Here is a 15,099-nt window from a genome sequence, read left to right as displayed (position 1 = left end):
ACTGCTTCATCATGTGTTCTCCTGGGCCACTCTTCAGAAATTCAGTGTAATGCTGAAGTGACTACATGCAGGTTCACTGGATGTGGGGATTTTTATCAAACCATACATTTAAATATTCTGTAAATCTGTTTTCATTATTGTGCATGAATATCATCCAGTTGTAACACACACTTCAATCAGAAAACAAAAATAATTCATGTCTTCTATATAAGCAGCTGTCAAGCTGACCTCAGGCCATCTATCAGCATCCACCATGTTTAGATACAACACAAATATACAAACTTCATATAATTTATGAAAAAACTTCCTGTCACCCTCACAGACACAGATCTTGGCATTCATTGACAAAGATAAACAAACTGCACTCACATGTCTTCAACAGTGATATCCTTCAGGATCTGGCAGTAGTCCACGTTCCACACTGCCTGGTCGTCCCAAACTTTAGATGCCAGTAGAATTGCCCCCAGTACTATTCGCTTCCAGTTTGCTGGACAAATATCTATCTCTGCATAAGTTAAGAGTCTTTCAAGATATACCTGTGGAAATGCATCAAAATCGAGACTTGACTGATTTTTCTATTACGTAGAAATGAAAACTATTTCCATTCCAGCGACTGTAAAACGGTAATCTGCTTTCAAGAAGATTCTTTTATTATGAAAGTTGTCGTTTCAAATACACATGTTAATGCTAGGCTCAAAACTGGATGTGAAAAATCCACTTTAGTTGGCCTTTGCCTTCTGATCCTATTACACATTTCAAGAGGTCAGACACCAGACTCCTAAATACACTATTTCTTCTTCAGCTGTGATTTCCCCCTGCCTGCCATCCTAAAGCTGAAGAAAACCTTACCATTATCTTATAATATTGCAAAACAAAATATAACAAATTATTAATTTGTTTTCCTTCTTAAGGAAAGCAAGCTGTTATTTTAGCACAAAATTCCAAATTATGTGTCAAGTCCATTACTGGAGATGGAAGTTTGACTTTTTATTTAGCAGATCATTCTGAAAAGATTTTTGATGTACAAAATCTGATATTGTGAGACTGCAGAAACACAAAGCTCAGTAAGAAGGTGGCACATGGGATCTCCTTGGTGTCTGCACTACCTGGGGGCTCTGTGCAAAATGCTGTCTTTTTCTTTCCAGACAGCCTGTGTAAACAAGCTCCTTACACTCTATATTGCACAAGACAATTTGTCAACTTTGCAAGCAAAACTGCTCCTCGAATAATGAAAATACAGCATTCCCTGGAGTCATCCCTGGGAAGCAAAAAAACATCTTTAAAGCAATACACTAATGCTGGGAGGTTCATAAGGAGAGAGCATATGGAAGCTGTAATATTATGCCACTCAAATTAGCAGATGAACTTAATTTGCTTCACATCAGTGCAGAATTTGACTCTCTACTGTTAATGCAAACCTTCTAAATCTCAACTTTTCACATCCAGTTTTAGAAGACGTAGACTGAATATTCCACATTTATAGATATACATAAAGCATATAAAAATCAGAAAATATATCCTTTCTAAAGTACAACTCTAGCTTAGAAAGAGAAAAGAAAAACAACTACATAAGGATTTTGTGGGGGCCGAAATTCAAAGGCACTTACAGAAGAAAATGTAAACAGGTAAGAATTATATTGCAAGGAAAGACATAGAATCATGGAGTAGTTTGGCTTGGAAGGACCTTTAAAAGCCATCTAGTTTCAATCCTCCTGTCATGGGCAGGAAAATCTTACACTAGACAGATTGCTCAGAGTCCCACCCAGCCTGGCCTTGAACATTTCCAGGGATAGGGCATCCACTTCTCTGGGCAACTTGTTCCAGTGTCTCACCAGCTTCACAGTAAAGAATTCTCCCTAACGTGTAATCTACTTCTTTCAGGTTAAAGCCAGTTACAGCCCTTGTCCTATCATTAAAAACTCACAAAATGTTCCTCTCCAGCTTTCCTGTAAGCCTTCTTTAAGTGCTGGAAGGCTGCTGCAAAGCATCCCCTGAGCCTTCTTCCCTTCAGGCTGCACAGCCCCAAATCTCTCAGCCTGTCATGGGAGAGGTGTTCCAACCCTCTGATCAGCTTCATCACCCTCCTCTGGACTTGCTCCAGCTGACCCATGGAATTCTTATGTCAGAGACCCCAAAGCTGGATGCAGCACCCAGCTGAACAGAGCAGAGGGACAGACTCCCTCCACTGCTGCTCACAGTGCTTTGGATGCTGCCCAGGACACATTTGGCTTTCTGGGCTGCGAGAGCACACTGCCAGGCCATGTCCAGCTCCTCCCCAGCTAACACCTCCAAGTTCTTCTTGGCAGGGCTGCTCTCAAGCCATCCTCTGCTTAGCCTGTATTTTGTGCTTGGGATTGCCCTGACCCACGTGGAGGACCTTTCAGTTGGCCTTGTTGAACTTCATGAGTATTGCACAGGCCAGCCTCTCAGGCCTGTCAAGGTCCATGTGCACAGCAGATGAAATTACACCTCAGTAAAAAGACAGCATAAACTTGTCACTGTTTTCCCACCAGCGTGTACTTGAGAAATCAGAATTAAAAATTAAATAGGAGCTTGATTAAGACTCTATTCCTACACCTACTTCATTACCATATTGCTGAATCTTCCAATAGCATGTTGAGGGTTGTGAAAAATCACTTGTGCTTCCTTGGTGATAACTTGGGCTTGACTCCAGACACACTGTTTGCTGGAACAAGGCTCTTTATCATCCTTCAGTAAAAGTGAGGATGATAAACATCTCTCCATGAGAAAGGCACTTAGTGTAGCTTTCAACTCCTTTCTTGAACATGCCTTAAATGAGCATTTTATTTTGTTCACTTGCTGCGGCCTCCTTTACTCAGTCTCGGGTTTTAAGTATATGTTCAAGTAAGAGAAGACAGAAAAAGAACAAGACTACTTGCAGCAAATATTTGTAAAAGTTTAATAAGGTCCTCAGCCAGTGAGAACTCACTGTAATCTAGGATTTGTGACATCATCAGGGTATCTTTGGGAGACATTAGTGTAGGTCTTCAACTTTTAATCAAGCTCACCCAGCTACACACACAGCCTTTCTTCTGGCTCTCCCTGTCTCTCTCTCCCAGAGAGAACCAACTGGCTGCAGACTGGGAAATTTAGGCTGGAAACTAGAGCAACCTCATAACAGCCCCACACACAGAGCCAAGTGAAGTGTCTCCAATGTAAATGTGCCAAAGTTCATTATTTCTGATAAATGGAGCTGGTTTCATTTCAGAGCATTTAAATACACAATGCCCTAGTGTGACATAGTACCAGCCCATGATGTCCCATGATGGGACATCAGAGTAGGACAGGTAGAGCCTGCCATGCACTCACTACTGCAGGGGGTGCTTCTGGCTGCTGCAAAGATGTGCTGAATCAGGAGAGACTTTTGGAGAAGGGCCAGGTGGCTGCCAGCCTGTTTGAAGAGGAGGGCTGGTGGGGTGGTTAATCACTACGCTACTCATCCCAAACAAACTCATGGCTGGTGGGAGAACACCACCTGCTTCTGCTGGCAAAAGCCAGTGAGTCTTCCCACACACACAGGGAGGCATGCTCCACCTCATTTAAAAAAAAAAAAATCACTGAAAATGTTGGCCCTGTAATGGCAAACCTGAGATATGGAAATACCATTTGTATGCAATTATGTCTACACATTGAACAGTGGCTTAAACCCAAGGGTCATTTTCTTAAATATGGGTTTTGTATCAAACAGGCTGCGATTTTCAATGTATTACGTGGTTCAGTGTACTTGTCTCTGGTAATGAATTTCCCTGGCCTAATTTTCAAAAGCAAAACACTTTCTACATCTTCTTTAGAACTTGCTGCTATGAAGTAATATAATAAAGCTGAATTTTAAAAGGTCACAATAGATAGGAATATTACAATTTGAATCCCAGAATGCTGGAATAAATTGCCTTCTATGGCAAAAGACAAAAAATGCAGAAGAAACAATGTGAGAAACACTATTTTTCTTTCTTTTTTTTTTTTTTTTTGAACGTAAGTCTAAGAACTATCTCTCTTCTTGATTATTTTGGCAGGTGTTCCTTTATGGAACTAGAAATAAAGAGCTTTTAATGTCTAGAGGTTAAAATATTATTTGCCTCCACCAGCTTTTAACAGCTGTATCCATGCTCAAGAATGGAATTAAGCTTAAAACAAACTGAAGCTGTTGCACCATTGTTATTTTTTTCCAATTTGCTTCATCCTTTGCAGTGCCTGAAAGTAAGCTTTTGAGGCAGATTTTTTCAGTACTTCTCTATTAAACATTCAAAAGCTGAATTCCTGAAAGACTCAGCTTTTTTCAGCCTTAATTTAGCAACTAGTTCTGCACAACCAGCATCCAAGAGCCATCTTCATCACATTTACCATTGCTCACTTAGTTCTATGACCGTATGCATAGATATTTTTTACAGAATAATAACAAGACTACATACACAGATTGCAGTTACTGATGTGACATGAGCAAAAACTTTCAGTGGTTTCAGTCAGACAACACATACTTCTGAGTTCCTTCCAGCTTGCAAAGAACAAATACAACTCAGTGTTAGTAGCAGCAACACTACATTATTCAAAACTCATTTGTACCATAAGTCAAATCCTAGATGAAATGAAAATACAATTCTGATTAGGAAAATGTCAACGGCCATTGGTCTGTCAATACATTTTTATTTACAAACTCAATATCTCAGAGTCTAGTACCTCCATTATTAGTCTACAGTTCTGCATTTGGGAACGAACCACATGTTTTTCTATGACTGTCTGTCTAACAAGCTTTGATGGACAATAGCTGCACCTCACTGGAGATGTTTTAGTAACTAAGCACATGTCAGAAGGCACACTGCACAGAGTTAAGATTTCGAAGGAGCAATATTGCATTATTATTTTCCATCTCTTCCCACAGACTAACACCAAGATTTCACAGTGACTGACCTTTATACTTGGGGTATCAGCAAATTATTACTTAATCATAAGTGAAACCAATTTGGTGATTTGCCTCTTTTAAAAATTAATTTATCTGAATGAAAGAGACTTTATTTCTACTAATTAAATAAAATTACCACTCCATGGGTATAGATAATCCCAAATTGGCTGGAAGTTCAATGAACTCTGGAGAGGTTCATTAGCTTAGATGTTGCACCACAGGAATGTAGTTAAATGGCTTCCAAAGCCATTTCAGGTCCAGCAGAAGTACAGAACTGATTTGTTTCAGCATGTATCTTCAGCTCTTAAATCTGCCAGACCTGAAACAACTCCATGCTGACCTAGTTTGGATGCCTCTGATCTTGACTCCCAGGACCTGGACTTGCAGTGGCATGCTAAATAGCATTAGGCCATCCATTATAACCACTAGCCCTGGGGGGCTTTTTTTATCCAAACACAGAACTGTAACATGGCACAAACTATCAGGATCAGCAACAGCAACGAAGGCCCAGCAGTGCTGCTCAAGCAGGGCCACTGCCGAGCTTTAACTGTCCCCAGCGTGGTTATTTGCAGATGGGTGAATCCATCCTGCTCTTCCCAAGTGTTATTAGTAACTAACCACAGTATCCTGTGTTGTCCCAGTTATCTAAGATGTCAGGCTCCCCATGATCCTGGGGAGCAGGATTGGTTACACAACATCCCAATCAACAGAACACAAATCGTTTGAAGAAACTGAAAACTAAAGATAGCACTGAAGAGTTCAGTTCTAATTAGTGTGAAACAGCATCTCATATTTCCCATCTAAGAGGATATAATAGCAGACTTTGGACATTATGTAATACATTCAAATAGAAAGAAAATTAAAATACTTGAGAAGATTTATTTCTCTTATTTCCCCCCTCCAGAAGGATATATACCAAATATGAAAGTGTCTAATAATTTGATTTCAGTATTTCACAATCACAAAAACCACTCGTATTTTTTAAAAAAAACTATGGGGTACTTATCGAAGTTTTGCTTCTTTTTGTTACTTCATCCTGAAGCTGTTCAACACTAACTTCCAGTACTCCACTGACACCTCTTACCACATTGGAATTGAGGCCTAAGCACTAACAATACAGTATTTCTATTTTTAGGCTTCCCTAAAGCAATGGAGAAGGTTTTCTGTGGAGGTTACGAAATTTTCATCTTCAGAGAAACTCAGAACTCAAATGGTCAGGCCCTGATCTGCCTGGTTGTGCTTTGAGAAAAGACCAAACCAGACATGACCCCTAGAAGTCCCTTCCAACCAAAATTATTATGTAATTATATTTGTATGCAGTCCTAGAATTTCCTGTGGTACCACACTAAGAGGTCAGGAGTTGTGTGCTGCCCTCAAGGAACTGACTGGGAGTCTCAGCACACTCAAGCAATGGGCAAGCACTGAGGAATGTCACTGACATGACTACAGTAATTCTGAATTTTAAGGCAGCAGCAAGAGCAAAGCATTATCTTCTCCCATGTGTTTTTTATTTGGCTTTATATCAAATTCTATCTCTATTTTACCAATAAAACTCGAGTGGCTTTAATTATTTCTCACTTGATTTACATTGACAGAAAGGAGACAATGGCTTTTCTATTTTAATTACTATAATTGAGAATCTACAAATTAACCTTTATTTGCAAATACCTCATTCCCTCCCTCATCAGGTAACCCAGACTGTAAATTGCAGGAGCACAGAGTAACTAACAAAGATATTTCCATCCCAACATATTATGGAGAAATACAGAGTCATCTCTCTAATGAGAAAACTTCAGTGTGTCACAATGCCTTGAAATTGAAATGATATCTTTATGGAAAAGATTAAAATTGGTAGCGGGTCTCATACAGCCAAATCACGGCTCTAATCCAATCACTAAACTGCCATATGCTCTGTTCTAAGCAATCAGCCAGTTCCCTACCACGACTCTCCAGAAATAACCATGGTTTGCAATTGCCCAGCTGGGCATTTAAAATGTTCTACAGGGGTCTGGTGCCACCCATTTGGTGGAAAAAGACATAGTTCTGGTCCTTTCAAATTCATCCAATTTTTATTTCTGAGACCAAATGGTGAAAAGAAGGAACAAAAGCAGTCACAGAACTATGAAAAAAGGTGAAAACCTGCAAAGTATATTACAGATATTTATAGAAAGCACAAATGAAACTGAGAGGAAAATCACACATCTCCAGGTTTGCCCCCTAATTTATTCTTTTTATGACAAATACCTATAATCCATGTCAAATGCACTCCGACTGTTAGGCAATATTGACCTTCCAGTCTAAAACTGGGATCAGTACTCATTCTTTGCCCACACAGAAGCCCAAGAGGCATCAGCAGATACACACTCTTTGAATGTCCTCTTCTCTTGCAATTTAAAAATAATTCCCTCTCAATCCCCACCTTCACTGTTCTCTTTTCATTAAGTGCATATCCCAGCAACTCTAAGGCAAGAATTGACTAAGTAGATGTGTAAGTGTTAACTGATAATCCCCCATGCGTTGTACATTACACTACAGTCAGAAGGTAATAGTCCCAAAACCAGGGACCAGAATCTCCTTAACCCAGCAGTACCCAGAGCACAGGTTCCTCCTGGCCTCCTCCAGAGTGTATCCTGGGCATGTCCAGCTGCCAAGGGGCTCAGGATTGACAGCACAGGTCGAGGGACCTTCTCTCTACACCTTGGAGACCTTCCTCTGATGTGGCCAAGTGCTGGGCTTTGGCACCTCCCCAGGAATGCTTGAAGACCAGGACAAAGGTGGACCCCAACAATAGTGGATACACACATCTCTCCTCATGGGTTCCATGCACAAGACAGAGCCCGGCTGCACTGCCTGGCCTTGCTCACACCCAGCCACACCCAGGCTGCTTCATGGTCACAAGCACTGCTTTGGATTGCACTCCAAGGTCTTCAGGGAAACCTCCATCTTCCATCAGCTGTGTGAGGGTTGGAGGTTACACTGGGCCAGCAGAAAAGGACTTCTGCAGATCAAGTGTCTCTATGGACTCTGGACACCCTTTTGTGTTTTTCTTTCCTATTAAACAAGTATCAGATTTTTTATAGATCAATTGCAAATTTAAATAAAGTGTTTTATCAGCATTCAAAAGTAAAAATATTCTAGTGAAAGGAAACCAATTAAAAAAACCTTTCTCCATTCCTCCAAATACACAGAAAACGAAGCAAGATTCTCTGCCAATACAATAATTTTCACAATACAGCTCAGCAGTATTGTCCCTTTACCTAGTTGCTGAAAATATGACCAAGGAATAGAGTAAGAACTCAGGAACATCTGGTTGGATTAATTAAATCCCTATTTTTCATAAGGAGAATTTATTCTTACATACTTCAAATTTCAAATTCGCTAATATCAAATCCCCTCAGTCACAGTATGAACTCTGTAAGGTATTCCAAAAACATGCTCCCGTGAACTTCTCAGAGTAATTCAGCTCATGCACGGTATGCATTTACATATCACTGTATCTGATCTGTCTACAGCACACAGACCCAGCATATTTGCAAATGCAAAATGTGTCCTCTCTCAAACCACTACGGACACAGCAGTATATTGAAAGAGCCTTAAATTTCGCCTATTTGCAAAAAAACTCAGAACGTTGTGCCAAGGCAAAGCAGAAAACTTGGATCATTCTGCTCTTCAGGCCTAGCTCATAGGATTGTTTTCACAGTACAAAAGAACAAAGCATAAATATTTAATTCTCCTGACATGCAAACACTGTATTGTTTTCCTGTTCATACGGGTAACACTCCTGTTCACATTTTTTATTTGCCATCCAATTAGTAGATTAACACAAGTACAAGTTCCTACCTCTGCACTGGAGGAGGTGCTAAAGAGGAGACAGGCAGTCTTAGTTTTATCAAAGGTGGGAATAGTCTGGGGCAAGAGAGACATTTTTCAGTAAGTCAGGTCACAGAATACGGTTATACTGCTCACTGGGGTTAGAACCACTTTAAAGTCACAAGCTTTAAAATGGCAAAACAATTCTTAAAACTAATTTTATTATTATGATATTATTTTAAAAATAAATAATGTCAATTAGTATTTAATTGTTTCAACCTGAGATTTTAATTTTCCACCTATCAGTATGGGAAATCTCTTGGCAGCTCTGGAGGCTATGGGAAAATTAAATTTTTTGTTTAATTATAAATTGGTTTTGCTGTAATAGTGGAAGCTTTAATTGAAATATTTTAATTAAGTGCTTGAAGCCACACAATGCTGGCTTTTTGCTGCAGAATAGCTTATCTCACAGTCTGGGGTTTCACATTTACTCAGCTCCTGTGCTGAACACAGACAGCTGGAGAACTAATTGTTACTGCTGCTTTTACCTGGTTAATGCACGTACCAAGACAAACAGTGGGTGCATTCAACCACACACTTCGGGCCACATTCATAACGTGGGCAGTAGAAAAGGGTGCTTACAACTGTTTAAAAATAATTAGAGTGAGTGAAAGAAAGATAAAACTGTAGCATCTTGTTCAAAATGTCTCTGATCCCCACACTTCCTGCCTTCTGGCAACCCTCCCAGGAGGAACAAGTGGCAGACAGGGCTATCAGATTGTTCTCTGATGGACAGCCAGACTATGGCAAAACACAAGCTCCAGCAGGGAATGCTGATCTCTCCTTCTCCAGACAGGATATCAAAAATGAAAGCACTTGCAAGGTTCATAAACAGTAGTATCAACATTATTAAGATTTCAGGAGTGTGGGAAGGGGGAAAAGGTCGATTGCTTTTTCACAGATTAGTTTCCACATATGAGTTTTTCCAAACAACACAATCTGTGTCTGGGGCCCCTTCTGATGACACAAACAAATAAAGAAATGGGATCTAGAAGTACAGAGGAAACTGAATGCATCAGCAACAGAATTTCACACTTGTAAAACACCATGTATAAACTCTGAAGGTTTCTAGAAAGAGGGGTCAGGCAGGTGCTATTATCCTGACAACACAGGCAAGAATAGCAGAATGGTAAATACTGATCACCTGCACCAAATCTAGCCATAAATATCTGCATGGCTGCTCTGGGAACTAGGCTGTAATACATTTTCCTGTTACCATTGTACTGGGTAAAAAGAAAAAAACCAAGTCACGTAAGTCTTCAAGCACTAACTATGGAAACTGCTTCTGCAATATAACAAATTAACTAAAAACATTTATACTTCATTGGAGATCACATCGAAAGATTTACTTGCAAGGAAACCACACAAGAACCAGAAGAGGCAAGGAAGTAGTTATAGAAGACTTATGGGAAAGAACTTCCCATGTATTGCAGTAACAGAAAGGTAATGCTATTAAAAAAAGAAAAAAGAAAAAGCCCCGTCTTTCTACCAAACAGTGCCCTCACTGATCAAAGAACTTAAGATTGAATAACAGATAAATACAACAAGGTATTTGACAGTGGGTCAATTAAATTACAGAAGAACATACTGATTCACACTATTTATTTTGTCTCCAGCAGAAAACACTTAGGAAGAAAAGGAAGAAGGATAAGCACTTAGTACAATTATGTAGAAGAAACAGGCAAAATGTCATTTCAGAAAACAAATATTGGCTGTGTCAAGCAACTAGGTAGAGTAAAACGACAAAATGGAAGGGTGGAGTACTGTAGAGTGTTTCTTGCCCTATTTCTCTCGTATTCCTGTTCTTCACTGGCTAGTGCAATTCATTCTGACTGTCTGAAGGAGAAAAGCCTGCCAACTAATCTTAGAAGCCAAGGGAAATAGATTAACAGAGGAAATGAGTAGGCCTGGGCTTTAAAATTCACCTTCTCCAATTTCCCCTTCTTCCATCTAAAATGCATAACTAAGCTGTTATGAAACCACGTTGTAGTGGCAAGAAACCACTTTGTTATTTTAAAATCTCTGAGTAAAGAACATGGCCAAAATTGTGACTGGAGGCTGAAGAGACTTGTCAGAATTGGGAAGATATAAATTTCAAAAACATTAAGAAATTCCCAGCTGGTGGAGATCACTTTAGCTCTTTTAATCCACATTGCTATGCTGATCCACACCAGCTGAAAATGTGAACCTTCTTTTGTGCTGTGCTATTTTTAAGTAGCTAAACTTCAGACTTGAGTACAATTGTTCAATCCCATGACAAGTAGAGTGGAAGGAGAAGAGAGCCAACATGTCCCAGTCACTCACTGAATCCTTCATGTGCCCATGAATTCTTATTAGTGCTATCAAATCACCTACAGCTGTTCCCAAGTCTCTCCTGGGAGCTACAGTGAGACACAGCAAACCTCCTGAAAGCTGAAGCCTTTCTCCTTTTAACATTCCCTCATGTTCAGATCACCTATGCCACTTACATTTTCTGTGAGTCACCTCGGTGGCCTGTAACACTCTCACTCCATGAAGGCAGGACCCCAGGTTTTGTGTCACATGTTTCCCAATCTCTTTTTCCTCACTTACTCTACCCATGAAAATGAACAATGGCATTTCTTCCCAGCAAGAAATTTCCTCTGTCTCCACAGTGAGGAAAATTCCCTGGCAGCACCTACATCTATGAAATCATACAAACACAGCTTTTGAGAACAAAACTGTGTCTGTCAGATGGCTGATGTCATCCCTCAGCCACTCACCAGGGTGACAATGGCACATTCAGCAGTCAGTTGAGCAGCACTGAACAACGTCCGGACAAAGCGGTAAATCTGTTTCTGCTCCGGGTCATGTTTGTCATAGTCTGGTGGCACTTCGGATTTCTAAGGAAGAAATACTTCCAAATAGGTGACTGAAACAAAACGAAGCAGACAGGAAAAAAAAAGACAGTTCACATGAAAGGGAAGGAGAGGCAGATGAACTTACCGAAAGGGGATGAAGGTTTTCATCAAAAATATCTAAGAGCATTCTTCCGTCTGTGTCCCTAAAAAGTATTAAAACCAAAGTACTGTCATTATCTGAACACAACAGCACACAACCCTCATAGACACAAGTGCACCGTTAAAACTCCAACACTCCCCATGCTGGAGGGTGCTTAGAAACTGATAAATGTGATTTTCAAATAGAGGTTGGACCTACTCTATCATAAGGTCCTCATGTAATATAAAATTTATATTACAGAGCATGCTAAAACACTCAGCTTCCAGTGCCCAAGATACAAAACTGTTCTGCTCTTTACTGTGAGGCTTAAGACGTACTACTACAAACTTGATAAAAACAGCCCAGCTTACTCTCCTTTTCTCTTTTTTTTAACTTAATCATGCCCACCCCTGCAATCTCTCAACTCCTCTTCCTCCTTTATTACCAACATTGTAAACACTTACTAATACGCAACGCTATTTTTACAGTAATCTTTTAGTTAATACATACACACTTCACTTTTAATTCATTTGAAAAACCCTATTGTACTAATGTTTTCTGAAAGCCAAAAGAAGCACATTTAAAAAACGATTCAAACAAAATAATATTCCTATTCATTGGTTTTATTAGATATTTCTCCAAAATCCCTGTAGCTCAAGATCAGCATGCACATTGATGCAACTCCACAAGCCTAACATCAAAACGAAATATAAGATTTTTGCTGTATGTAACTTTGGCAAGGACATGAACAAACACAAAAGCAAGAAGTATAATTGTACTAGAACTGGCACTTTCTGGACAGATCTATCCATGTCACTTATTACAATCCCATCTTTATTTTTAGCATCCCTGGTACTCTGATCATACAGCTGTTAAGAAACAAACCACTGATATTTTCTATCTTTACTCAGCAGGACACGTCTCTCAGAGCATGCAAACCACAAGTTTTACAGTGGACTCACGTCTGCAAAATGCATTTAACTCAACATCTGAGGGTGCCATTTTTTCTAGTATAATGGAGACTAACACTGGAAATAAACACATTTTTAATATAAAAAACCAGCACCTAAATTAAAACAAACACATTGTTATCACCAAAAATCCAACCAACCAACCAAAAACCCCTTGACTGAGGTAATTGAGTAATTACCAAAAATCTATCAGCAAGGATTCTAGGCCAGACTCTTTTACCCCTACTTAAAAAACAGTATCTTAATGCAGAAGTAGTCACCCCCAAATGACTGGTGTGCTACAGTAAACTACATCACTTCACAATGCAAATGGAACTAATTTCCTATTTCATTTCTTCAGGTTGTAGCTGCTGTATGCTATGAAGTCACATCTGACTGGCCTCAAAAATCTATTAAAAAAAAATCTTGAGGTTTTTGTCTTCACTACAACTCACACTGTATTCTTTAAAAAATGGACCACCTACTGATTGTCCAAGCATTCTTTATGGTTAGTTTGCTGAGGTTTATTTTATTTCTTTAGCAAATTCACCAATGCTTATGCATTCCTTCAAAAACAAGATGGCTGTAGCTTTTTATCTGAGCTAAGACAACAAAAGATGCATAAAACTGATCAGTGTAACCACAATAGGAGACACTGGGAAAGGGAGGAATGTTACAATCAAATGAAATATGAGAAATATGTGAAGAAATACTACATTTCATGTACACCTTCTAAAAAGAATTAGATTGGTCAGAGTTTGAAATACTAGGAAGTAAGTAATTTTGGTTTAAGTCTCCTATGCAGGAGAAGAGGACCAACTACTGTCTAAAAAGAATTGTTATCAGGAAAAGCAGATGCTTGACTCATTTTCTGTCAAAAGGAACTTTGAGTCAAAGAGTCACAGTGGTTTCATACCCCCCATCCCCCATAATGAACAAAATCTCCCACATACATCAACAACTTCCTTTTCGCCTATAATAGCAGGAAACAGAACATATGTTTTGCTCTTGCTGTTTCAGCAGCAAGTACAACTGAGTGCTGTTATCACATTGTCCCTCCATTCCCAAATCAGAGACAACCCAAGAGTGAACAGTTGTTTCACGTCCCTCATTTCAGAGTTGCTCATTGGCACACATGAGCCTGGCTCCAGCATCACTGCTGGGACTGTGTCCCAAGTGCAGGCAAGCACTTCCCCAACCCAGACACATTCCAGGGAAAGCAGCAGCAACCAGTTTCCTGAATAAATCACCTCTCCATCCCAAAAGTGAAAGGATAGATAGCAACTTTCCCAAGAAAGTAAGTGTCAGAATGTATTTATTTCCAAGATACTCTTTATTTTATAAAGGTGTGGTCTCTGTCTACCAGCTGTAGGTCAAATTTGCATCAGGCTCTGCAAGCCCATGAATGGGCATAATTTACCGCAGACAGGGATCAGCACCATGGCAATCAGCATAAGGCAAGCCTGGTATACTGTGGCTCTGGATGCCCCTGGCTCTGGATTCTCCTTGCTCACTTGTGAGCTCTTACTGAGGTTTTGTACCCTTTGTAGTCTCTGATGCACCCAATTCTCTCAAGCCTTTTACTCACCTGCCATGGGGCTTAGCAGAGCACTTAATAATTTATTTCCACAAAACTTTGGAGTCTGATTATCTTTGAGATCTCTGTTATTTAGTCAAGCATAGCAAAAAACGACTAGTTAACCAAACTAATCCAAGGACCATGTAGAAAAGGAGGAAAAAGAAACCACAGATGGATAAACAAGTAATCCAAGCATGACCACTCATGCCTTATTTCCTGGTAAATGAGATTAAAAGTTCGAGAGAAGATTTCACTCCAACTTTTGCTTTATATATTGCCATGTTTCAGTCCAAGGCCCACTGATGTCTTGGAAAGTCTTCTAAGAGCGTTCAGCAGGAATCAAGCCCTAAGCCTTTCTGCCCTTGTGCACATTTAAAGGTTTCTCTTGAGATGTCAGCCTTGTTTCAAGAAGTGTGATGGGTTGCAGTGACCTGAACCATGGTCCTGAATGACGTACCAGCTGAACTTTAAACTCATGAGTAATTCCTTTTGTTCTAGTTGGACTTCTTATAGTCCAGAAGAAAAAATCTCTAAGTGGCTTGATAAATCAAGATCTAAGCCAAGTCCTCTGAAAAGGCCAACTGAAAAACCATGGGCACAAAAGTCACTTAAATTATTTATACAACCTCTCCTTAGAAATGTCAGGAAATATTATTTTAAGATACTGTGACATATCATGAGAACAGGGAATTTAAGATACAAAAGCACAATTCAACATGAAGAAAACTCATGTATGTGCCAAGTTACTTTTTAGAGAACCTTTTTTATATTCAATTTCAATCAACTTGACTGAGCAGAGATTTAAAACATACAACACCAGGAGA

The 15,099-nt window shown here is 39.6% G+C and overlaps 1 protein-coding gene across 2 annotated transcripts in view; it reads right to left on the bottom strand.

Moving 5' to 3' along the window:
• Window positions 1-15,099, bottom strand: part of CCNY (cyclin Y) — a 119,049-nt gene that overhangs the window by 10,291 nt on the left and 93,659 nt on the right. For both annotated transcript variants that reach the window (XM_066200337.1, XM_066200345.1), the window contains 3 exons: window positions 11,753-11,810; window positions 11,530-11,649; window positions 370-536 (listed from right to left, as the gene is read on the bottom strand). In XM_066200337.1, the coding sequence (XP_066056434.1) occupies window positions 370-536; window positions 11,530-11,649; window positions 11,753-11,810 (345 nt within the window). The remainder of the gene's footprint in view (window positions 1-369; window positions 537-11,529; window positions 11,650-11,752; window positions 11,811-15,099) is intronic.

Source organism: Chamaea fasciata, unplaced genomic scaffold (genome assembly GCF_029207755.1).
Source record: "Chamaea fasciata isolate MVZ Bird 193981 ecotype frontalis unplaced genomic scaffold, bChaFas1.0.hap1 SCAF_1, whole genome shotgun sequence".
In the NCBI taxonomy this organism is placed as follows: Eukaryota; Metazoa; Chordata; class Aves; order Passeriformes; family Sylviidae; genus Chamaea; species Chamaea fasciata.
The sequence above is the reverse complement of the archived record's forward strand: the minus strand, read 5'-3'. Positions and strand labels throughout refer to the sequence as shown.